A 26,692-nucleotide genomic window follows, 5' to 3' on the forward strand; every position below is an offset into this window, starting at 1 on the left:
TCGACAGCAGCTATTTTTAGGCAGAAACCATTGGTAGGAGAGAGATTGGACATAACCATTTTTCTTGTTGGGCTCTTGTGAATTGGCTGCAGCAGTTTCAGGCAGAAAGCATGGAGAGAGGAAGCATGGATGAGAAATGTGTTCTGATAGTGGGACCTGCGTGTACAGTGGTACCCCGTGTTACGCATGTGATCCGTTCTGGATTGCGCTGTGTAACACGGGCATGCTTAACACGAACGCCCGGAAAAAAAGAAAAAAGAAAAAAAGAAAAAACCCAGAAGTTCGCGCGTTTTTGCACTTCTGTGCACCCGCGCATTGCGCGTGCTCTAGGAAGTGTACACAACCCGAGGTATGACTGTATATAGAACCAGTTCTGTAATAAAAAATGGATAGAAGGACTAATCGGGTCAAAAATGCGTTGGATCAATAAATTTCTATTTTGACTACTCCATTGCATTTCTACTTCCAGCCTTTATGCAGCACCCTGTTTATTTCAGTAAAGGGATTCCTAGACATTGTTTACCGTAAATAAGCAAAAATTGCAGAGGTGTAGTAAATTGAATTAACCAAAGAGAGAACATTTTTCTTTTGTGCAATTAGGTAACTGAATTCTTCCAGAATGATTTCTCATTTCATACAGCAGTTGCTCGACTGATGGGCCTCAGTAACACGTTGTCAGTGAGTATACCATGTAAATTATCATATTTTAATAACTTCTTTTATGGTACTGATGTGCACTACAGATCCATGCTTAGCAGCAAGCTTTTAGTTTTTGCATTTCCCTAAGATCATTTGTTTGGTCCCATCTCCTGCCAACCTAGCAGTTCGAAAGCACATCAAAGTGGAAGTAGATAAATAGGTACCGCTCCGGCAGGAAGGTAAACGGCGTTTCTGTGCGCTGCTCTGGTTCGCCAGAAGCGGCTTAGTCATGCTGGCCACATGACCCGGAAGCTGCACGCTGGCTCCCTTGGCCAATGAAGCGAGATGAGCGTCGGAACTCCAGAGTCGTCAGCGGTCCCTTTACCTTTAAGATCATTTTTATCCATAGTGCATTTTTCCCTGTTGATTTGGAATGTTTGAAATCCTCCTTTTTAGAATTGCTTAAATATGGCATTCCCAGTATCATGAAGACTAGTAATAATTAATCTAATATCTAACAAATCTTCACCCTTGTTAATATTGTAAATTAGAACATATATTACGGTCTGTTTTGTTTCCCCTACCTTGGAAAATAATTGTTTTGTTTTGCCTTTTGAAGAAAATTGAAATTTAACTGAGCTAAGACAGCTGTTGACTATATCACCTGGCAAAGAAGCTTTACTTCATCAGAAAGCAGTGAAATCTGTTCTTATTTCACTTTTGAAATGATCCTTTTGTGTTAACTGCAGTAGACACACACAGTGTTACTTAAAGGAGTCTGATGATGAATGCTTCTGATAGATCTGTAGGCAGCTGTCAAACAAGTTGTTGGTGTGATAGGATTCCTAGGAGGAATGTCAACCTGCCAACGAGGCTTTTCACAGGATGAGGGCTTGCTGTGCGGTTAGGTGGGAGACTATGTGCATTTAATAAATGGATTTTATTTCTTAATTGTTGCACACAACCTGCATACCTTGGCAGGGGGTTGGACTGGATGGCCCTTGTGCTCTCTTCCAACTCTATGATTCTATGATTCTAACCTCCTTTTGAAGCTAACCATTTGGGAACTTCACTTTTCCATGTACTTGGTCACGGCACAATATTATGCACCTGGGGAAAACGTGCGTCTTCAACCAATCAGAACTTCTCTTGCTATTCTTATTATTGAGTGGAATACAGTTGCAGAGTATCAGAGGCACCTATTGTTTTCATGTTAATTACAAGCAAGACAACTGTCTATTCCAGTCACTCTTTGAACTTTTTAATTGTATTTATTTAGGACTGGAGAGCACAACAGGATACATTTAACCACAAACATCTGACTGATTGATTAGTTTATATACAGCCCTTCATCCAAAGATCTCAGGATGGTTTACAGTATAAAATGCAAAAAAACCCCACAAAGTACATACCATAATAAAAACAAGAACAAAACCAAAACAAACCCATAATCCCACCCCCAGGTAGCAAGCAAGGCTATTGCCCTGCAGCAATGCCTTTCCCCTCTTCCTGTGCATTCTTTAGAATGGGCTTGTATATCTTCAAATCCCCACTTTGCCATGAAGCTCACTGGGTGACCTGGGGCCGCTTAGTGTCTCTTAAGCTATCCTATCTTACAGAATTATTGTAATGCTAAAAGGGGGAACCTCAAGCTTCTTTGAGCAAAGGTGAGATATAAATGTAATAAAGTAATAATGCCCAACAACTAACATTTGTTTTCCATTGCCAAAAGAAATGGTGACCCTTGGAAAACTCCCTCTCCTACAGCTTTGCATCTGGTTGTTTGTTTGTTTTTTAAAGGCTAACCCTATAGCTTTATCTTGGGGGAAAAGAGCTGTAATTCTGACAAAGAGTCCAAGCAAAGCACAGACCCAGCCAGAGTTATCCATCTTGTCTAGCTTATCTCTCTCATTTACAAATGGAATTTTGAATTTATTTAGTGCTACAGCAGTGAATTCCAGTTTCCAATGTACTTTTTGAGGCTCTAATCCTATAAGCTGATCTTCATAAGCATTCTCTGGCATCCGTGCAGAATCCCAAGGGCTTGCTTTTGCTGAATGCTTAGCAGTATCCATTAACTTTTCTGAATTTTCTGTATGCGTGCGCGTTATGCATATAGCTCTCTTTCTCCATGGTTTTGCTGGCAGAAACATTACGGCTGTCTTTAACATCTTACTGTGAAAAGGAAATACTGTTTTTCAAGGCACAACTATTAATTCCCCCCCCCCCTTTTACTTTCATACTGTCATTTTTCTTCATGAGTGGCTGCTTTATCAAGTGTTTACATTTTACAATCCATTTTTCTTCCTCCCTTTCTTTTTCCCCCTGCAGCAAGCCTCACAGCCGGTTGTTATTCACAGCGCAGAATTTGAAGATGCTTTGGCAACACTCTTTGTCATGCTTGCCCCGATGGCCCCCCACATAAGTTCAGAGATCTGGAAAGGTAACTTACCCAGTTGTGGACTTGTTTGTTTTTTGTTGCCACTGTGATGAAGAAGGAAAAAACTGCAAGGAAAGCTCTGCATTCATGACTTAAACCATTTGATTGTGCCTGAATGAAACGGTTTGGGGTTAGAGGCAACTAGTATCTGTGAATAATTGTCATGTTTAGCCTTTTTGACATAAGGGTGTTGTTCATAGTATGAAATCGTTTTAAAATAAACAAAAGATAGTGTTTGAATATACTACTGTGAAGGGGGACAGGGAGCAGGCACTCTCTGTGCAAAGCAGAGGTGTCTGTCCAGGAAGTCAGGTTGCACAGAGACACTGGGCATTGGAAGGATGCTGAGAGCATTTCAGAGCATAGCAAAGGCAGCTTTCGGGAGCATTTGCTCTCGGGCGCAGAGGAGGCAAAGAGAAAATGAGGATCATGAGGGGCAGGGGTGCCAACTTGAATAAAATATTGGGGGGGGGAGTGTTCTGCCAAGGGGCAGGGTTCTCCTTTTTTTTGAATCTGGATCCAATAAAACACACAGATGGAAGAAGAACACAAAAAAAAGTATGCTTTAATTTTCTAGATACAATCAGACAAACGTAGCGTACCTGACCAACGCCCAAACACAAATCTCCTCCTCTTCTGCCGCCCGGGGCTTCAAGAGAGCAGCGGGAGAGATCCCTCACACCAGAAACCCCACAGCACCCAAGACCTAGTCTGTGGCGAAGCCCCAATCTGTCCCCTCCATTCCCTTGCTTATATAGCTGACTTAAGTTTGATTGTTTTCACCTGGCTATCAGGCACCATTCCCGAATGGTCAGGGAATCAGGCACCTGAGTGTGGCTTGGCCAAGGTCATTGGCAGCTGAAGGTGTTCTCGACTAATTGCATCCTCCTCACAAGCAACCTTACTTTGCTAATTAGAGGAGGAAAAGGGAATAGGACATGTAACCTGACTCCTCGTGATTACAAAGATCTTCCGCGAGTTTCCACTACACTCCACCCCTTAACATATCCTATTTCCTTTTCATCCTCGGTGTCATTTGATTGAGTATAGCCCACATAGGTTGCACCTTTGCATACAGCTGCTTAATTTTAACAAACAAAAAACAAGTGAAGATCATGGAAATACATATAATCACCAAAACAATGATAACCGGATGCAAGGCCAGGTTCAAAATATTGGTCATGGTGGGACTCCATCCGGAGAATATGTCCCACCAATGATGCACAGTGAGATCCCCAACATCTCGCATCACCCGCACTAACTCTGCTCCCTCATGTTTAATTTTTAACATCATTCCTTTAATCAAATTTACAAAGAAAAAACTATACTCATGACTATCTATATGATCCCCCCTCAATCTGCCCTCTCTGGAATCTTTCCACCTAGTGATATCCTGCCAACTCCCCTGCGTTATCCATCGTTGGCCATTAAAATATTGGAAAGTGACATTCCATGTGATGGACCATGACAGCGTAAAATTATCATACGTCCATGGGATGGAGAAGTACAGTCGTTTGCCAGACATCATCCATGTCCCCTGTCCAGTCACATTCATACATCTGCCATGGATGCCGGGGAGCCATCGCCTTTGAGACAGAGCTGGTTGTTCACACAGCAGCAGCGTAGTCGTGTTCAACTCAGGAGGATTCGATTGATCATAGATGTGCGCACAGAGGCAGACTATTACCCACCACCACCAATTCATGGTGTCCTAGAAGCATATAATAAGAAAATTATTATGGCGTATTACAAAGAAATAGAAGAGTCATTATTCTCGCCGCTTCAGCTTGGCTGCATCTAAACATATGGGTGCAGTAGCATTTGCCAAAAGCACCCAGTAGGTGGCCCCAGGTCCCTTACTAACAATCTCTCCAGGTCTGTTTGGCTGATCGGGGTATACCACCCATACCTTCTGTCCAGAGGTGAGAGTGGTATCTGTAGATCCAAACTCTCCTCTCCTCCTGACAGTAGATGGAGGTGGACCTGGTGCTTCCTGAATATCGGGTACACTGATACGCTCGCAAATGAGTTGCGCTATTCGTTGTCCTGTTAGCAGAGATGCATCTTGAGTGCTGACATTATGGAGGAGCACCTTTACTTCTCCTTGGTAGTCGGCGTCCACCACCCCTCCTAAAACCTGCAAGCCTTTTAAGGCTAGGCTGGATCGAGGTGCGATGCGCCCATAGGTTCCATGGGGAACGGTGACCCTAATCCCCAAGGGTACTAGTACCTGCCCTCCGGCTGGTACCACCACATCCTTAGGGGTTATGAGGTCAGCCCCAGCACTATCGGGCGTCGCTCGGAGGGGTGGCTGGCCATAAGGTTGGAGTTTCCAGACCTTTAGGTACTCCACTGGTGCTGGCGCTGGCAAACTTATCATTCGTTGCAATGGTGTTTGGCCAGCGCATAGTGGACGGCTATTTAGTTCAAATTCCGCCTGATCTAGAACTTTACCCCACCCCTTCAGGGTATGGGTGGGGGTCAACTGTTTAAGCTTTTGCTTTAGTAACCCATTTAGCCGTTCTACCAACCCAGAAGCCTGTGGGTGGTGAGGAATATGATATATCCACTGGATATTCCATTCATTTGCCCAATCTTTTACCTCTCCCCCTGCAAAATGACTCCCATTGTCACTCTGTACCTGAAGGGGCGCTCCATACCTCCGTATTAACATCTCCAACCCCTTTATGGTGTTCTGCTGGTTCGCTCGTGCGCAGGGGTAAGTCAAAAGATACCCTGAAAAGGTGTCTACCATGGTTAATGCATACTGCCAACGTCCACATTTGGGTAAGGGCCCTATATAATCAATCTGCCATATTTGCCCAGGACCACTTCCCCGATGTAATTTTCCCATGGGTGTCTTAGACAGAGGCATCTGTCTCACCTGGGAGCACACTTGACAATTAGCGACCACTGTGGCAGCGGCACTCACTGAACATGGAATGCCTCTCTTGATGGCCCATTCTTTGGTGGCTTTGGCCCCCAGATGCCCTGCCTTGACATGCGCCCAGCGTGCTAATACCAATAACTCTTCTTCTTCGTCTTCTGGAGTAGCTGTCCGTACTCTTGCTAACCGATCAGCAGCCTGATTGTACAGGGCAACAGGTGTCCCTGTTGTATGTCCATCTACATGTCCAATGTGCATTTGTACTTTTGAGAGCATTTGATCCAGTTTTATCCAGAGGTCCTGCCCCCACAATGGTCGGTTGTGGATGCAAAAGCCATCCTGTTTCCACTTTGGAAACCATACAGTCAGCCCTTTAAACACAGCCCAAGAATCAGTATAGATATATACAACATCCCCTCCTTGCTCAATTGCATGTTCCATGACCATTAATACAGCCATTAACTCAGCATATTGGCTGGACTTCCCTTTTCCTCCTCTGGTCAGAGTAATTTGTTTTCGAGGATTTAAAGCGGCGGCACGCCAGACTCGCTCATTTCCCTGGTAACGGGCGGAGCCATCGGTGAACCAGACTTCGTCATGAGTAACCTGCTCATACGGGGGAGCTTCCTGTGCTGGGGGATCTTTAAGTTCTAAGCTAGGAATTTCTTGGATTTCTTCCCCTGTAGGAGTCACAGCCAACACTTGCTCCTGCAGTGCGCTCACCCCATGAGAACCAGGTCTAGCTCTTTCTGCAATATACCACTTCCACTTTATAAGGGAAGATTGTTGAGCTCTCCCTACCCTGGGACTGGTAGAATTATCATTCACCCAAGCCATGATAGGAATGGCTGGTCGTAATACAACAGGGTCGGATCCAGTTAGCCTAGCAGTTTCAACCAAGGCCCAATAGCATGCTAAAAGCTGCTTTTCAAAAGGGGTGTACTGAACGGTGGGCAATTTACGAGACCAAAATCCTAGGGGGACGCGCTTCCCCTGCAGGCTTTTCTGCCACAAGCTCCAGACTGCAACTTCCTTATTTGCAGAGACTTGTAACTCAAATGGTTGCCCTTTAAGGTAAGGACCTAAAGGAATAGCAGCTGCCACGGCCGCTTTGGCATCAGACAGAGCTTTCTCCTGCAGCTCCCCCCATTCAAACTGAGCCTTCTTTCGTGTCACGTTATACACGGGTCTTAGTATCTGGGCTAGATGTGGTATATGCTGTCTCCAGTACCCCATCAGTCCTACCAGCCGCTGGGCTTCGGTTTTGGACGTAGGAGCCTGGAGGGTAGCGATTACATTCAGAACTTTTTCAGGGATATGCCTCACTGGTCCAGCCCACACCACCCCTAGGAATTGTACCTGCTGAGCAGGGCCCTGAATTTTCTTGGGGTTGATCTCCCACCCTCGGGACCGCATATGGTCAATCACTGTTATTAACCCTTGCTGCACATCTTCTTCCGTGGGTCCCGACATAAAGACATCATCAATGTAGTGGGCTAAAAACAGGGCTAGGCTCAGTGTAATCTGCTGCAGGTCCCTAGCCACTAGCCCATGACATAAGGTGGGACTATGCAGATACCCTTGCGGTAAGACTTGGAAAGTATACTGTCTTCCCTCCCATGTAAAAGCAAACTGATCTTGCGATTCTGCATCAATTGGGATAGAGAAGAAGGCATTTGCTAAGTCAATTACCGCATGCCACACCCCGGCGTTCTTCTCAATATGTTCTAACAAAGTTACCATATCAGGTACAGCTACGGCCAGGGGCGGGGCATGTTTGTTCAGTTGACGATAATCTACCGTCATCCTCCATGTACCGTCAGGCTTTTTCACTGGCCACACGGGGGCGTTAAAGGGAGATGCAGCCGGCCTTAATATCCCCACCTCAAGGAGCCCTTGGATTGTACGAGATATTTCTTCATGGCCACCTGGAAGCCGATATTGTTTAACATTTACAGGCTTGGCAGGTGGTGGTATCTTGAGTGGGGTCCACTTGGCCCTACCTACTGTGATTGCTCTGACCCCAAAAACGTATCTTCCTAGCGGGGTATAAAACTCCCGACCTTGCAACAGGTCTATCCCAATGATGTACTCTGGTACATGGGATATGTAGACTCTTGCCCAAAAGGGGAGCGAATCCCCCAAAGCCACACGCAGTCTTACTCGGGTGGTGAGTTCTTCCCCATCCCCATACGCGTTAATATATACAATCTCTCCCTTATGTTTTGCTGGATTACCATATATCAGAGTGACCTCAGCTCCAGTATCCATGAGAGCTAACACTCGCTGCACATTTGCTTTGGACCAATGAATGGTTAAGGGAATGTGTGGGCGCGGGTCCCCAGGGATAGCCGTCTTTATTGGCCTCACCGCTGGAGCCCTGCCACACCCCTATCCAGTAGGTTGGGGTATTTCCCACCTATGTTCTGACAAAGAGGGGTACAGTGACTCCGGGGGTGGGGCAGTCGGCGTAACCGTGCCCCTGACCCGGGGGCCAGTCCCCTCCTTTTTAATTTTCCCTGCACATTTTTGCTTCCACAAGTTGTACATTTCTGCAGTGGGAATGCCATCTATATCTTCCTTGCGAACCCCTGCTTCCAATAATTCCAAAAACATCTGCTTCCTCGTCACCTTAGGGGTGGAGGATGTTTTATCTGTCCTGGTGAAGGACTTCTTATCAGTCCCTGACTTTCCCTTCTCCTGTGCTATTCGGGCGCGGGGTTTAGCGACATTTTCTCTCTCTGCCTCCCCTAATTGTCCTATCAAGAGAGCAACTTCACCAACAGGTCTCCCTTGGGCGGGGCCCAGCAGCGCTAACAATGGGCCACGCATATGTGAAGGTGCGCCCTTTAACAGCCGCGCCCTCATGCCGGCAGTGAGACGCTGACTCTCTGGTCCCTGGAACCCTTGCTGATAGATCCCAGCCTGCAAAGCCATGCCACGCAGCTGTTCTATGGCTTCCTCAATGGTTTGCCAGGGGCCTGGCTGTTCTTCCCAATCCATTGGGGCGGGGTATCTGGCGTATACAGCCTCTACACACCACTGAAATAGGGAACCTGTTGCACCCAAATTAGGCATGCGCAAAAACTGATTAACCAATGTATCACGAGATAGGGTCCCCAATTTTACCAACTCCTCCCCCGTCAAGTAAAGACTGGTAGTTCCCTGGTCCCACAACCTAACCAGCCATTGGCTCAACCCCTCCCCGGGTTTTTGCCTGTTTGTCTTTGCCATTTCCGCCAACTCCTGCTGAGTGTAATCCCGTACTATCCGGGTGGCCTGGGCCGCTTGTGGGTTACCTGGCGGTCCCTTACTCTTGTTGGTCACTAGAGGACGTGCCTCAGCAACCCATTCCTCTTCATTCCCCTCATCTTCTCCCTCTGTCCATTCTGACTCCTCATCACTAGAATCCCAAATGTCCCCACTCCATGTCTTGGGGTCCCATTCCCGGGAAGCAATGAGGGCTCTAACCTTCCGAGGGTTAGGGATACACTTCTTTCTTACCCGCTTTGGGCGTTTCATTTTAGCGAAGCGAATAGCCATAGTGGCAGCCCGCTCCTTAGCCAGTTCTTCCCTCCCCCGAGCGCTTTCTAGCACCTCCTTAAGAATTGCCTGCTGGTCCTTTAAAGCAGCGATGTCCTCTAATTGCTGCTGTACCTTCCTCTGAGAGGCTTCTAATTGCTCCCAAACACTCCGGAGCGCAGTGAGTAGGACCCATCCAAGCCCCCCCACTGTCTTCTGCCCCGCACCTTTCTCTATCCCCATTAGCTGCAAACACTTAGACACAGCCATAGGGGTAGCACCTCCAAACCCAGCCATCTCAGCATCCCATGACACTGGTGGGGTCAACTGGTTCAAAATTTGAGCCACTGGTGCCCAAGCACTAGTGCTGGGCCAACCAGGGATGTGGCTCTGGCCATCCTCCTGCCTAGGGCTTTTCTTCTTCCACCAGGGCATTGTCTCCAGATCCTGCTCACAGCGCCAAATGTTCTGCCAAGGGGCAGGGTTCTCCTTTTTTTTGAATCTGGATCCAATAAAACACACAGATGGAAGAAGAACACAAAAAAAAGTATGCTTTAATTTTCTAGATACAATCAGACAAACGTAGCGTACCTGACCAACGCCCAAACACAAATCTCCTCCTCTTCTGCCGCCCGGGGCTTCAAGAGAGCAGCGGGAGAGATCCCTCACACCAGAAACCCCACAGCACCCAAGACCTAGTCTGTGGCGAAGCCCCAATCTGTCCCCTCCATTCCCTTGCTTATATAGCTGACTTAAGTTTGATTGTTTTCACCTGGCTATCAGGCACCATTCCCGAATGGTCAGGGAATCAGGCACCTGAGTGTGGCTTGGCCAAGGTCATTGGCAGCTGAAGGTGTTCTCGACTAATTGCATCCTCCTCACAAGCAACCTTACTTTGCTAATTAGAGGAGGAAAAGGGAATAGGACATGTAACCTGACTCCTCGTGATTACAAAGATCTTCCGCGAGTTTCCACTACAGGGAGCCAGGTAAGCCATGCCCCGCATAAACGATCACAAGATGCGGTGCCCGGGCACCATTTGAATGGGCACACCCATCAACTTGGGGGGCGGACCCCTCAAATATTTCATGGGGGGGCGAAGGGACCTCATCCCTTAGGAGTTGGTTTCTATGATGAGGGAGGGAGGAGGAAGTGTTAGAGAGAAAAGAAGAGCACTAATTATTATTATTATTATTATTATTATTATTATTATTATTATTATTATTATTATTAATTTCTACCCTGCCCTTCCCGATCCAAAAACCGGGCTCAGGGCGGCTAACAACAAATGTAAGACAATGATTAAAACAACTTAAGAAACAGCATAAAAAACAAACATCCATGGGATCACCAGGGCTAACTGGCCGAGTTAGTCATGCTAGGCCAGTAGGGAGACCAGGGAGGAATTGTAATGTGGGGACCCAGAAGGGTTTCTTCAGAAAAAAGGGAAAGGGGGAAAGGAATAGGGGATCAGGCTAGATTAAAGGCCAGGCAGAATAACTCTGTCTTACAGGCCCTGCGGAAGGAGGTCAGGTCCCGCAGGGCCCTAGTCTCGTTGGACAGAGTATTCCACCAGGTCGGAGCCAACACTGAAAAAGCCCTGGCCCTTGTGGAGGATAATCTGGCTTCTTTTGGGCCTGGGACCCTTAAGCTATTGTTATTTGTGGACCTTAAGGTCCTCTGTGAGGCATACCAGGAGAGGCAGTCCCATAAGTACAAGGGTCCTAAGGGAGATTTGAGGTGAAGGAAAGGAAAGGAAAGGAAAGGAAAGGAGTGAAAAGTGGTCTGAGACTATGTACCACCAGTGGTGGGGCCAGTAAAAGAGGGGAAGGAAAAATGGAATGGGCAGGGATGCTGAATCATAAAAAGCAGGAGGCTGTCCAGTGACGAAAAGGGGGTAACAAAACCCTTAGTTGGGCCCTCAATAGAAGGTCCTTTACAAAGAAGGGACCACCTAGGGTCTGGGATCTTAGGTAGGGGAATGTTGACAACCACTTTATCATATTAATGTGAAGAGTGGTTCTTGAACAAACAGCAACACTGAAGCATCCATAAAATTAATACAGCCGCATGAACTAAACCAACAAATAAACAGGAAAGGAACAAAGCCCACATAAGAACCAGAACAGACAAGAGCTAAATTATGAACCTTTGTCAGTACGGGTCTTTGTCACAGTAAAAACGACAGAATCTGTTGGTGCTTTAAAGACTGGCACATTAGTTTGGCCTCCGCTTTTATTGAATATTCACTTTATCGGAGTGTGGGTTCTGGTCTGCAAAACTTTGGCACAGTAAATGTGTTAGTCTTTAAAGGGCTTTAGATTCTGTTGTTGTTGATGATGATGCTGATGCTGCTACAGACCAACGCAGTTATCCCTCTGGGTACTGTAGCTGCAGAAGTTCTTGCAAAACCCACGTTTTCCCGTTCTTTTGGACATCCCGGCCCGCCCTTCCCCTTCTCCAGTGGCTCTTTCACATCCATATTGGCTTGGTCTAATCATTTAATGTAATGTGGAAGCTCTGTTTTGTTGCCCCTTTGACTTCTCGGCGTCCCTTCAGGGATAGGGAAGTAGACCAAAATAAGTAAAAGAAAATAATGAAGTAGCTGTACAGGAAATATTGTAGTGTAAGAATAAAACATCTGTCTCCTTAAAACCCAGTGGCATAAATACTTTGCCTTCCGCATTAGGTAGAGACTTTCTTGCTGCATGTCAAGCACCCTCCTGGTGCACAGCCTCGATTTGTTCTGTCGTCCAGGAGTAGATGAAAAAACTGTCTCATTTCACGTCTTTTCTTTTTCTGGTGTTATGAGAACCACTGGTGTCCCACTCCAGCAGCTCCTTGTCTATGTGATGGATGTGCTGAGCATCTAAAACTCTGTGCTTAAGAGGGGTCCCAAGCACACATGGACCTATTTAATTGGAAGATCCTGCCACATCCATACACACCCATTCCATGAGTAAAATGGGGGTTATTCCCCATTTGTTGTCATCGGCCATTGTTGTCATCTTTGCTCATCACAAAATACATTTGAGATTGACCAGCTAGCACAAGCGATTTAAAGAGAAATCTTAAAAGAGGAATCTCAAATGGATTTTTTTGTGATGAGCAAAGATTACCCGTGACGCTAGCGAGACCACCTTAGAGAGGGAATTGTTTCGTTTGTGTTTTACGCCACCTATTGTTTTTCTCCTTCCTCCCATACATCTTCATCACTAATCTTAATGTAGCTTCTTTCTTTGGGGGCCCTGGTTTGACTGTATATTTCGAACAACCCACAGATCTTGTATGCTCTGGCCATGCAGAGGCAGGGGTGAAACGGGCTGAATTCGCTCAATATTCTATTTATTTAAATTTCTCAACCCAAGGATCCCAGGTCGATTTACAGTATAAAAACACAAAAATACACACCATCGTAAGCAACACAAACAATACCCCCTCCCCAGTTTAAAAGGCCACAGATGGCTTAAGTAGCCAAAGGAATTAACTGGTAGTTTCTGTGCCCCCCACTCCACCCTGCTCCCATGTGGAAAATGAACCCACCAATCTTGGTGTTCTTCTTGTGCAAGAGTTAGGTCACAAAGGGAATGGAGATGGCAGGTGTTAACAGCGATGCTGCAGGCTGGCTTTGCCTTTAAGGTAGCTGGGCACTTCTCAACATCTTTATGTATAATTTTATTTATTCAGAAATACTTATTTCACTCACATCAATCTCTGACTTTTGTCTTCGGGGTTTCTGGGGGGTTTTCCTGTTGTTATTCTGTCTCTCACAGCTACAATAAACCTACCATTAAAATTATGGACTGATCATTTCTTCGTCAGAGGGCAAACGGGCAAATTTAGCAGGGGATCAAATACTTCCCCCCCCTCACTGTATATAAAATCAGCCCATTGGTCCATCTAGCTCAGTATCGCCTATGCTGATTGGCAGCGGCTTTCCAGGGTTTCAGGCAGGGAGTCTCCCTCATACCTACCTGGACATGCAGGTGATCGATAACCTGGGACCTTCTGCACACAAAGCAGATGCTGTGCCACTGAGCTGACCTTTCCTTTGCCATGTGCTTCAAAGTGGTTTGTGCCTTTGAATGACACATGCCAGTCAAGCAGCTTACCAGTTAGAAGCACCTATCTTTTAATGCAAGAAGACAGATTCTTAGGTCTGTCTAGCAGTTCTCGTAGGAAATAACTGATCACTGCATTTGTTATTTTTTATTTAAAAATCTGCTGGCTGAGAGAAATAGCAAACAGGAAAGCATACACTGGCATTTATCCAATCTCATATTAAGTTCTTTGAACTGCCCTCAAGATAAATGACTTTTTTGTCTTCCTAGGATTTTGTGGCGGGGAAGTGTTTACTGCATAATTCTTACATTCCCAGCACATTAATAGGCAGGGGGCTATGGGAGTGCATTATGTTTAGTACTTATTTACCCTGAGTTCCCCTTGGCTGAATTATTTTTTAAGTGCTATAACGGCCTTTGAGGACTTATTTCATGTTACCTTTGTGTCTTGCTCTGTTCTAGTAGCCTGCCTTGAGCTAATAGTTTTTAGTGCCCCTTGTTATCCCTAGGTTATTAGGAGCTTCAAATCATATTTCAAAAAGCAGCCAAGCATAGCTTCTGCATAAAAAAATATTTTAGTTGCCCATGATAAGTGGGCCTAATATATGGACAGATTCCCTCCTCTGCTAGGAAGAAGGAAATTCTTCAAGATAAGCCTTTCTTTTCATTTTCTGGTCATGGTATGCATCAGAAGAGCTTATGTAAACCCATTATTGAATTTCCCAGAGTCCTGTTCTTACCTACCATAATATAGGGTTTAAGGCATTGTTGCTGGCATTTAAAACCCTAAACCACTAGGGGAAAGCATACCTTTCAGACCACCTCCCCCAGTGCAATCAAATCTTTCCTGAAATCTTAATTTTTAATTCTCCATTTTGTACATGTCTCAGTTTTATTTGTGGTAGTTTGTTTTGCTTTTAAACTTGTGCTTATCTAATTTTTAGAAATCTTACTGAATGTCACTGTCACATTTATATTTTTACAGTCGTACCTTGGAAGTCAAACGGAATCTGTTCTCGAAGTCCGTTCGACTTCCAAAACCAAATCACGGCTTCTGATTAGCTGCAGGAAGCTCCTGCAGATCGGAACAATCACTTCCGGGTTTACGGTGTTCGGAAGCCAAAATGTTCGAGTTCCAGGGCGTTCAATAACCAAGATAGGACTGTATTTCAATTGTTTAGAAATTTTTGTAATATTAAGCAATGATAAATAAATAAATAAATGTGTAGTTTTCAGCTAGAAAAAACTATGCAAGTTTTCTTAGTGATAGTAAAGCTTTTCAAGGAGGTTGACCATTTTGTTCAAACCGTAACTGTACCATTGTTCAATTTAGTTGTAGAAAAGTACTTGTAACCCCCAATCCACTTCAACCAGTGAAACTTGAGAGGTTTAGAGTGTCCTGATATTTCGTATTTTGCGGAGTCCAATTGTTCTGATAATCTACCTCAGCAATGTTTTCTCGTTTGCTCTTCGTGTCTCCTTTTAAATTCAGAGTGCTCCACTAGCCCACATGTCATCCCTTCTGCATATGCACTGCCAAAACATGTCACTCAGCCTTTTACTGCTGGCCAGAGTTCACCAGACTGATAACTTGGCAATTTGCAAACATGAACAGGATGAGGAAATCTGTTTCCTTCCTGGAACCTTGCATCTGAGTAACATTCAGACACCACATATAAGATACTTGACTGTTTGTGAAATAAAATATATTTTCTATCCAGATAAGGATGTAAGATTACTGGATCTGGAAGGCTTTATGTTATGCTAGGAGTCCCATCAAGAAAAGTTATCTTGCAAAAGATACATTAACAAGAGTGAAGTCTTCTTTACTTTCATTTAAGATTTTCCTGTTTGTTTTGTGTCGGTTATGTTGCCTCGCCAGTTTTCACAGTCCTCCCACATGTAGACACAACAAATGAAGGGCATTAGAAGTACTGTGCAGAGAATATATTTGTCATGTATATATCCCATATAAGTGATTTATCTGCTTTAAGTTCACACTTATTTTGCAGGGATGTGGGGCTCTGCTAAAGGTAAAGGTAAAGGGACCCCTGACCATCAGGTCCAGTCGTGTCCGACTCTGGGGTTGCGGCGCTCATCTCGCTCTATAGGCCGAGGGAGCCGGCGTTTGTCCGCAGACAGCTTCCGGGTCATGTGGCCAGCATGACAAAGCTGCTTCTGGCTAACCAGAGCAGCACACGGAAACGCCGTTTACCTTCCCGCTGGAGCGGTCCCTATTTATCTACTTGCACTTTTGACGTGCTTTCGAACTGCTAGGTGGGCAGGAGCTAGGACCGAACAACAGGAGCTCACTCCGTCGCAGGGATTCGAACCGCCGACCTTCTGATCGGCAAGCCCTAGACTCTGTGGTTTAACCCACAGTGCTATCTTTGCCTAAATAATAAAGAAAGTTCCCTTTGTGCACACTATACTGTTTTGCTGTGTTTGGTGGTGATTCTTGTTCTTTCTAGATGGTGTAAAAGCCCCTCCGTATGATTTGTGGCCTTGGTCAGAAAACTAGTTTAATTATCTGAATTCCCCCCTACCCGCAAAGAATATATTCTGTGGAGTTCAGTCACTGATGTTGTCCTTCACATTGTGAAGTTATCAAGTTCCTGGAACAAAACCCAACGTTTCAGCTATATCTAGGTATATGGAAGGAGGTTTTGGAATCTGGAAACTTTTAAAATATTTTTAAGAAGTTTGACAAGTGATTCCTATTTCTGTAAAATCTTTCTTTCTGTTGGTTTCAGCCAGGGTAGAGAATCTGTGGCCTTGCAGATCTCGTTAGACTACAAATCCCATCACCCCTGGAGCATTGGTCATGCTGGCTGGGATTGATGGGGAAACAATACCTGGAGGGCTACATTTTGCCCATCCCTGGTTTAAGCAGATGGAGCTGCTTTTGGATCATAAACAGTGCTCTCCTATACAGGTCTACTTCAAAGTAAACCCTCAAACACTCCCAGATATGTGTACAGTCAAACCTCGGTTCTTGAATGGCTCCGTTTTGGAACATTTTGTTTCTTGAATGCCGAAAAACCAGAAGTAAATGCTCCGGTTTTCTAACGTTCCTCAGAACTTGAACGTCTGACACAGCTTCTGTTTGAGTGCAAGAAGCTCTTGCAACCAATCAGAAGCCATGCATCCATTGTCAAACATTTTCGGAAGTCGAACAATCTTCCAAATCAGATTACGTTCAACAACCGAAGTTTGACTGTATAGGATTGTGACTTTTTTATAATGTTTATGAATATGGGAAGTACTGAAAACTCCATTCACCTTGGAGCTACGGATGGTAACGATGGCTTCTATTTGGGTTCCAAAAGTGAGAATTGGCACAGAAAAGCAAATAAGCTAAATAAACAGAAACTTCCAAGTTTTGAAAACAACTTTGTTTTAGCTTTCCTGCCCAAGGAATTCTAAGTGGCGTCGTTTCACAATTTTGTATAGTATGCCTTCAGTTAGCAATTCCTCGTCAACAAATCTCAATTTTGCAGTATTGCTATTGTCCCAGAGTTCTCCTCCTCTGAGGTTGTTTTTTTTTAAATGTTATATATCTGGATCCGCCATGTCACTTATTTGTTATTTTTTTCAGAAAGGTGAGGGATGGAGGATTTGTTATGTTGTGAGAAATCCCTGTTGAACAGGAAAATAAGGAGTGGCCTATAATTGCATGTTTTCTGCTTTCCCATGTAACCTGTGATGTCTAGGAAAGAACTGAGCTCATTTACAAACGGAAAAGTCCTAACCAGAAAGGGCCAGCAAGAAAAATGAATCACTGTTCAAGTAGCTTATTACTTTCCTTTACACTTTGAAAGGTTTCACGCATGTACTTGCGATTGAGACTGCTTAATTTTGCCACCTAAGTACATTGTTGGAGAACTACTCCACACAAAGAAGACCACGTGTTGTGGCTGCACAGAGAACTTGTTTCTAATGAATATTATCATTATGTTTTTGTTTTTATTGTTTTGGTTTGTTGCACACTGCCTTGGTTGAGTTACAAAAAAAGTGGTTTAAAATATTAAAATGGGTAAAATAAAATTGGCTGCCACACACACACACACAAACACACATCTTTTGTGTCAGGCTACGGACTCTGTGTCCAAAACCATTTCTGTGATTTACAAAAAGCTGAGTATCTAGCTTTTTGTCCAACAGACTGTGGTCATGAGCCAGCTAACATTAAGTAGTTCATTTCAGCACGACAGAAGATTAGCATGTGTCTAACTTTGACTGGATAATGCACTATATTTTGAAAGTATTATAGTTTTCTTTTATTATCATAACTGTCTCTTGCAGTGCAATCCTGTAAATATATACACAGAATATAGTCCCCATTATGTTTGGGGCTCACTCCCAAATCTATCTGTTATGCAGTCTAAATTAAGCTTTAATGAGTAGATATATTTGTCATGTTCCTTGTGTGCTGTGACTTCTAGTGGGGTGGTTTTGTTCTGTTTTTATGGTATCATGTACCATAATGTACTGAGACCTGCAGGTATAGGGCATATATAAATTCAATAAATAAGTAAATATATTAGATTGTTTTTAAATGTGTAAGTCACCTGGAGACAAGCTTCATGTGACAAGCAGCTAACAAATCTAAGATGATGATGATGATTAAATCTCCTGTCCCCATCTGTTTTTAAGCCCCTTAAGAATAGCATAAGACTATTTTTCTCATCTTCCCTTAACCTGTTGCTTGAATTTCAGACAGCAGAGCTTTCTTTGGTTTGTGATGCGCAATCTGGTACACATTCAGCTTACTGGATATCAGCAGTTCTGTGCTAAAACAAACTCCCAACGGTTCTGCTCTCTGGGCAGTGCTCAAACGGAGCAAGCAAACTGCGAAAACAAATGTTTCATTTTAAGTACAAGCAATCCATTGATGTTGTGTTTCAGGCTTGTCTCACGCTCAAAACAAACTTTGTACTCATCATCTCTGGCACATGGACGTATTGCAGCAGTCCTGGCCTACGGTGGACCCAAAGTCTGAACAGCTGCCAGAAATAGTGCAAGTCTCCGTTCTGGTGAGAACATGTACTCTTCCTTTGGTTGCGATCGTAAGACTTGTAAATATTCTTGCATCACCTATGGGGGGGGGGGTTAATTTTGCTGCTGTTAAGGCCCAGCAGATTGTCTTGGAAATAAACTCAGCAATGGCAGAAGCGTAGGTTTCAAAGCAACAGAAGCCCTTGCCTCAATCCCGCCTCCCCAGTTGGTTCAGTTAGTGATTACTCTGTGTTTTCTACTTGGAAAGTTAGAGCTGGCCGCCTTAATACAGAGTCAGGAATAGCTGGCATGGAAGGGCTGCAGCGTGTAACCACTCCTGGTGGCAGCATTTCTGCAACTTACCAGGACCATGTGGGGACTGGGCAGTAGCAAGGACGTACCAGTGCAGAATTGGCTCTGCCGGTGTGCTGACATCACCCCAATCTTGCCTGCTGCTGCACCAAACTGGTAAGCAGTAGTGATGCCACTGTCAAAGGACCAACACACCTCCTCCATCTCAGTCACTCCTACTCAGTACATTGGTCCACCTGGTTTAGTATTACCTGCCCTCACTGGGAATGGCTGTCTGGGGTTTCAGGCAGAAATCTCTCCCAGCCATACCTGGAGAGCTATTCCCAGCTTGGTTTGCGTACAGAGAGTTTGTGTAACACCACTGCACTGCAGCCCGTCCTTTTAGCAGCCCTAGATCTAGTTGATGTGACCTCGGGAGTGGAAGTGGCCCATACCCAGGATGGGACCATAATTCAGAGACATGGGGTGGGAGTTGGGCAGTGACAAGAGACTGTGTGGAAACAAGAGGACCTGATTGGGCCTGGGACATTCCTCCACTGGTACAAAACCCTACAGAGAAGTCTAATCACAGTCTGACATGAAAATAATTAGAGCAGAACTACATGACACGGAGCTGCTGCTACAAATGGTATTCCTCTGCCAAGTCCCCCCCCCCAAAGGCATAGATTCTGCTTAGACTGTGTTCCGATACCTGGTCCTGTGTTTACCTGCTCACATTGCACACCTTTGTTGCCACTGTTTGGGGCAGGAAAGTGACCTGCTTGGTCATGTAGAGGCACATTATTGGTGGGGAAGCTGACACTGGCGGTAGTTTCATGTATACAAACCAAGATCAGCTGGTGAAATAAAATCTTGTTCCAGATTTTGCATTTACAAAGCTCCACAAGTGTACTGACATTGGGCAAAAGATTCCGGACTAGATGACCCTCATGGCGCCTTCCAACTCTGTGATTCTGTTCTATGATTCATTTATTCCATAAGGCAGCCTCTCTGACCTTTTATGTGTAACTTATTTTTAAAACAAAACCCAGCTAGATTGGCTAAGTTAGCATAGGGCTATACATATGATAACATACAGGGACAAAAAGCAGACTGACGCAAGGTAACAGAAGTCTAATGAATGGATTGAAAGTTCTAAATAATAACTGAATTATTTATCTAGCAAATAGGGGTAAATGGACAAGAAACTTGAGGGCCCATTTGTAGACATCTCCTTTTGATTCTCATCTCTGTCTCCTTTTCGCCTTCCAGATCAACAACAAACCCTGTGGAAAAGTTGGTGTACCTCAACAAGTGTCCCGAGACGCAGAAGTAGTTCGTGAACTGGTTGTTCAAAGTAAGCTGGGGACTGAATATCTCCAAGGACGCACCATTACAAAGTTCATATTGTCTCCTAGAACTGCGCTTGTCAACTTCCTTATCCAGGAATAGTTGGTAGCCGTATTTTCTTAAAACTGCCTGTTTATCACTTTCCATTAAAGTGGGGAAAAAGAAACTCGGCCGTATTCTCCAACCAAGATGCTGCAGAGGGCAGAAAAATTAAAGCGCTGAGTGATAAAGAAGCAAAAGCTAACTTGTATATAATCAATGAACATGAGCACTTCTGCAAATATTTCTCTGGAAATCATGTACAAAAGCTGGCTTTTGTTTTTATCACTGTTGCCACATACAAGCAAAAGTGTTGCTGTGAGTATTTGGTGCAGGGATAAGCTGTAATGCAGTAAAATGCATCCTTATTCTTGTTTCCCTGTGCAGAAATATTTTGGGAGGGGGTGTTTTTTAAAATAAATAATAATGAAATATATTTTCAGTGTATTGTTACTGAAAGTAATGTACACTGTTGTAATCAATCATCCCTTTCACTGATCCTAGTGACAACCATTCAACTTAGTTAATCAGTCTCAGCATTCATAATAAAATGTGTTTTCTACTTTCTTGTTTATTCCGAGTACATCTTTGCTATATTTTCCACCAATTCCCACAGAGTTCACCAGCCTTAAACAAGCTAATGAAAATTAATTCTAGGCAACAACAACAAAACAACTCTGTTTAAATTATTGTCTCCATGTTTCAAAGCAGCATGCTGGTAGTAGATCGAGTCCCAAGTATTGCAGACTTGCCAAGGGACATCCATACATGCCAGTTTTGGTCTTTTGTTTAGCTCTGATTCTCACACAGATTTAGATGTTTGGCTAGAATGGAAGTTGTTATCTTGTCTGTGCACTTTATAAAGTGGAAATAAAAAACAAGGTGCCTTTCAAATACGGAGAGTCAATGATGAACTTCCATAGCATGTATAGCTGTTCTCTTGAACCAGTTCAGCCACTTGGTTAGTACAGTAAGTCAGTTGTTCTAGGCACCGGAAATTTCTGTAACAAAAAGGAACAGGTTTCCTGGCTTCACTTCTTTGCCATCTCAGTTCAAAGAGCTTAGTGTGCAATCGTCTTGGCAAACCATGAGTCACAAGTCAGCTCTCTGTCTTGACAATTTGGAAATCAGCCCAATAATGTATGGCCAATATTTATAAGCCTTTAATCCATGAACTCCAAAGGGCAAATACTACAAGTAGATATTATTTTCGGGGGGGAACCCAGTTAGAGCTATCAAAACCAGATTCTCACAGTAGCTGAATTTAAACAGCTGTTTACCTTGAACAGCATTTCAGAAGCTCCAGGAAACACAGACTAGTGTGTAGCCCAACATTGCCCGGCTGTTGCCGTGCCACAAACTTCAATATATTTACTGACCTGAGCATGTGTAATTAACCTTTTTGCATTTTGTATTATTGTCAGGAGTTAGCTCATCCTTCAGCATCTCCGGTCCAATTCCATCTTGAGCATGGCTCTTAAAGAATTATATTTGGTTTATTGACATTTTCATTTTAATGAAGATTTACTTAAACCTGTCGACTTGGGCATTCAAAAATCTGATCCAAAAGTCTCTGGTGTCAAAGTTGAGTCAACGTTGAAAAGGTGACCCATAAGCACAGGTTGCACCTGTTAAGCAGTGTATACCTAGTTTCATCTAGTTTCATTGAAGAACTGTTCAGCCTTTCTGTCTGGCTTATAGATAAGGAACCATAAGAACTAAGGGCAGGAGAGACCAGTTTCCAGTTGGACAACAGACTGAGCCAGCTGCAGTCTTCCTCACTTTTGGTGAGATCTTTTGTAGCTCTGTTTACAATTTAATAATTCTAAATATATATCCATACATACAAGTCGACATGCAGGTGTTATGCAAATCTCTTCTTTTCGCCTTCTTTTTTGACGATGCATAATTTGCCACCCTAATTTTAGCTGGAATTTAAATAATGTGTTTTTCACTGTGTGCATTTGCATACAGAAACTCAATTAGCCATCAAGCGTAATTGTTATAAAATAATAAGCCAGTCTTACATTTTGATTTATATACACTCTAGAACGGTGGTGATTTAACAAAATATCTTCACTGTTCGGGTGGGGAAGGAAAAAGGATCTTAAGCTGTCAGCCATCCAAGTGTTGGATGCAATCAGAATTATATAGAGAGAAATGAAACAAGGCTCTGCCCTTTACACTATTTAGAAGTAAATTAGAGGATCATTTAAAGTGTTTTATATCCCCCTATTGCAAAGGCTTATTGCAGGCTACAATATAAGAACAATAGAAATAAATATTAAAACATGCAGTATGAATAAAGTGCCAAAATTCCTGAAACTGAAAGTTAATTATAAACCCCCTTGATACATGTTGGGGGTTAAATTATTGGAGATGGGGAAAGGACTGGCTCTTTGTGCTATGGGAAGAATGGAGAAAGAATTGTCAACACCATTGTCAACACCATTGGTTGATATTGACTGCTATATATGTGATGACTTTTTCCCCTTGCAGATTTGTTACGGGTCGTTAGAATTGAGAATTGAATTTAGATCTGCCCTAAAAAGATAATTCCTATGCTTCAGAAGCCGTAAATTATTAATGGTGCTAAAATAACAATACCCCATTGTTACAATAACTCCCTCCACCCTGAGCTTATCCATGTGCATGGTTGTTTAAGCCTCTATTCGCACAACCAGTTTTCCCCCATTAGAAAATACTTCCCCTTGTGTGTAATCTAATATCTTGTTCACCATTCCAGGGGAGGGGAGGGGAATGCTAGACAAGCATGCTTTGCTTTCTCTGTCTCCAACTTGGAGTGAAAACAACAGCACACAAGCTATTTGAAAAGTTAGGGAATTTAATTTCTTTTTAGTAACCGTAGCAAATAGCCTTGTAAAAACTAATTCCCTTGGGAAGCTTCCTCCTCTGCCAATTCTCCACAAAAGGAGAAATGTTGGAGATGGTTGTTGGGGCCAAATAAGAGTTTGCTTTCCACTATAGGACGTTTCCCTAAACCCGGTCCTTTTTTTTTTGCAAAACCTTTTTCAATAATCGAAATAAACTTGGAAAGGGTGTCAATCAGCACTTTGGCAGTGCTTTGCCGAAAGTTCCAGAATTTCTCGCATGCTGTATTGTCCTGGGGCTTGGACTTGCCTCGTAAGCAGCACGCTTGATTAGAGAAGGCTGAAAGTTCACAAAATTGCCTTGATGCATTTCTGTTGTTTGCAGCACAAACAAGGAAGAGGGGTTGGGGGGAGGAGGGGCTCAACACCCTGGACTTACTGCTCCAAATGCGTGGAAGATAAAATACGCTCTCGGGAAAGAGGAATTATCATTGGCCAGTTCAACATTACCCCAACGTTCCTAGACCAACCTAGGGTCCATATAGATAGAAGCCTCCTAGTACACCTGGCTACTCAAGAGTTTCTCACAAGCATCTGATTGGCCACTGTGAGAACAGGATGCTAGACTAGATGGACCACTGGCCTGGTCCAGCAGGCTGTTCTTATGTTCTTGTAGGATGCAGGCAGAAGCAAGGTTGCCCAAAGAGGAGCAAAAGCTGGCTTGGAAATGACTAGGTGTACTCCTCACTTCTCGAGCATCTACCACCAGTATCCTAAAGAGAGGGCCGCGTGTGAAAAGACAATAATGCAATATGTACAAGGTAAGCTGGTCAAATGTAATGGTTAGTAGAATGATTGGAGAGACAGGCAACCACCAGTTCAGCCTTCACATCAACAGCCAACATGCTAGATGGCCTTACTAGGGTGTGAACACATCTGATGTGATTTTGGTAAATAATGCTCTGAACCAGGGGTCGGCAACCTTTTTGAGCCATGGGCCAGTCCACCATCCCTCAGACCATGTGGTGGGCCGGACTATTTTTTTTTGGGGGGGGGGGGTTGAACAAATTCCTATGCCCCACAAATAACCCAGAGATGCATTTTAAATAATAGGACACATTCTACTCATGTAAAAACATGCCGATTCCCGGACTGTCCACGGGCCAGATTGAGAAGGCGATTGGGCCACATCCGGCCCCCGGGCCTTAGGTTGCCTATCCCTGCAAAAAATCAGGGGAAGTGCTACAGAATACTACAGCTGCAATTTTAAGTGCACTTTCTGGGACATAAGTGAGTGCGGTCATACCTTGGTTTTCAAACAGCTTAGTTCTCGAATGTTTTGGCTCCTGAACGCAGCAAACCCTGAAGTGACTTCCGGTTTGCAAACTATTTTTAGAAGCCAAACATCCAACGGGGCTTCCGATTGGCTGCAGGAGCTTTGGTTTCTGAACATTTTAGAAGTCAAATGGACTTCCGGAACGGATTCCGTTCGACTTCCAAGGTACGACTGTACTGCATTCAGCTTTAAATTAAGGAGATCACAGATGCCCAGAGTTGTAGAGTTGGAAGGAACCACAAAGATAATCCATTCCAACCCACTGCATTGCAGGAATCTTTCACCCAACATGGGAATCGAACCCACGACCCTGTGATTAAGAGTCTCATGCTCCATCCCTTGAAGGGCTGTTGTTAAACCTGATTTGCCCATTTATTCACTCTTCCAAGATGGGGTGGGAAAATCTGTCAAATCTCAAAATATAAAGTATTTTTAAAAGCTGATTTTATTTTTTAAAAATCCAGAAACATCAAGGTCTACTTCCTACTATAGCAGCTTAAGAAATAAAAATAAATTTATTCTACTTTTTTTTAAAGCCCCAACAACTAGTATTAGCAATAATGTACCAGGCAAGTGACAAAGACATGTTAGCTTGTGATTAAGGAAAGACAAGTGGCCGTCAATAGAAATTACATTTTACAAGTGGGTCCTGCAACAAATTTCTGCAAAGTGTTCAGGATTTCAGCCACTCCTGAAATCCGTCTGTCCCTTGTCCTCCTTTCAGTATTCTATGGCCATTTGAGCATGTTCGGTTATCACTGAGCTGTTTCTAAAGTTCCCACTGATTTTTATTTTTTTAACAGTTTTAGGGATTCTCCCAAGCCTATTGCTCTTGGTCCATGGGTGATACCATTCTGACCACGTAAGCAGCAACACCCAAATCCTGAACATCAGAAGTAAAGGGAACAACAGTGGCCCAAAAGGGCATCACTGGTCTCAGCAAAGGGTTCAAAACTTCCTACAAAAATAATTAGCAGAATCTACCAGGAAATTTTGTCCGTGCTCCATTTAAATAACTACTTTTCTGGTGGATTGTGCTTTTTGTGTGTGGAGACCTATGGGAGTTGTGTGAAAATATCAAGGAAAACGTTAGCTCTAAAAATATCCTTTGCGTGGGAGGCGTGGTATCAACAACTGATCGGCACAAATCTTCCCAGGCCCCCAATGTATTAACAATGTCTCTCAAGTCCATGCGGACTGTTAAGTTGAATTAACAACAGGATGACAATGTTGCCTGACAGCCCTTTCAGCCAAGGACTGTTGCAAGAAAGAAATCACGGCAGTATGTTATTTACAAAATGTAGATAACACGGAATGGAATTGGCACGATTTTCCAAAACCATGTAATTCTGGGAAATGTTTAGCTGAATTCTCCACTCCCTCAGATCTATTCTATAAATTGGCATTTCCCTGAATGCCACAGATGTCAAGTTCAGCGAGTGCAAACTGGGATTGGTGGAGGAAAAGGATCTGCCCTAATGAAGTGATGGGGCTGTTAAGTGAGAGCCCAGTTGATCCAGCTGCTATTGTTGGCGGAAAGTTGGAACAAGCCCATGGAGAAGCAGAAAGATGATACAGGGCAAGTCTCAAAAGATGAAGCAGCTTGTTGCTTAGCGTTCAATACAAGGTTTCCCTGCCAGGAATGCTACCATCCACAGTTTATACAACTGGGTAAACAGTTACAGGTAGGTAGCTGTGTTGGTCTGCCATGGTCCAAACAAAATAAAAAATAAAAAAATTCCTTCCAGTAGCACCTTAGAGACCAACTAAGTTTGTTCTTGGTATGAGCTTTTTTTCTAAGGAAATGCAGGGCGTTCCAGGATCAAATCAGAAACCGGGACAGCTTCTATAAATCTGTATCAGTCCCTGGAAAATAGGGACACTTGGAGGGTCTGCATTTTATCCTCACAATAACCCTTTGAGGTTAGGTTAGGCTGAGTGATGGTTATTGGCTCAAGGTGAGCTTCATGTCTGAGTTGGAGTCTGAATCCTTGTCTCCCAAGGTCATAGTCCAATACTCTAATCATTACACTACACTGGCTCTTTTATTTTGCACTTCAGGTGTGATTAAACCCTGGAGAAAACTAGCACATTATAATGGAAAATGTCTAAATATAGCCCTTTTATTTGGAATAGGCAAAATCACAGTTCTTTTTTTTTTTTAAGAACATTGTTGGGGGCATTGTCATTGGGAGCATTTTGCAATGAACCTCACCCTTCCAAGAAGCAAAAAATGTAAATTTTCCTCATCTACAATTAAGAATTGAGGCGTTATAAAAGGCTTGTTCCAAGGTAGAC

At 43.7% G+C, this 26,692-nt stretch overlaps 1 protein-coding gene across 1 annotated transcript in view; it reads left to right on the forward strand.

The window, feature by feature from the left end:
• LARS2 (leucyl-tRNA synthetase 2, mitochondrial) overlaps positions 1–20,801 on the forward strand; it is a 60,437-nt gene extending 39,636 nt beyond the window's left edge. Inside the window, 4 exon segments of the mRNA XM_033165104.1 lie at positions 601–678; positions 2,971–3,082; positions 18,458–18,585; positions 20,111–20,801. Coding sequence (XP_033020995.1) covers positions 601–678; positions 2,971–3,082; positions 18,458–18,585; positions 20,111–20,290 — 498 coding nt within the window. The 3' untranslated portion in view covers positions 20,291–20,801.
• Positions 20,802–26,692: the final 5,891 nt, after the last annotated feature.

This window comes from Lacerta agilis, chromosome 12 (genome assembly GCF_009819535.1).
Source record: "Lacerta agilis isolate rLacAgi1 chromosome 12, rLacAgi1.pri, whole genome shotgun sequence".
Taxonomy (NCBI): Eukaryota; Metazoa; Chordata; class Lepidosauria; order Squamata; family Lacertidae; genus Lacerta; species Lacerta agilis.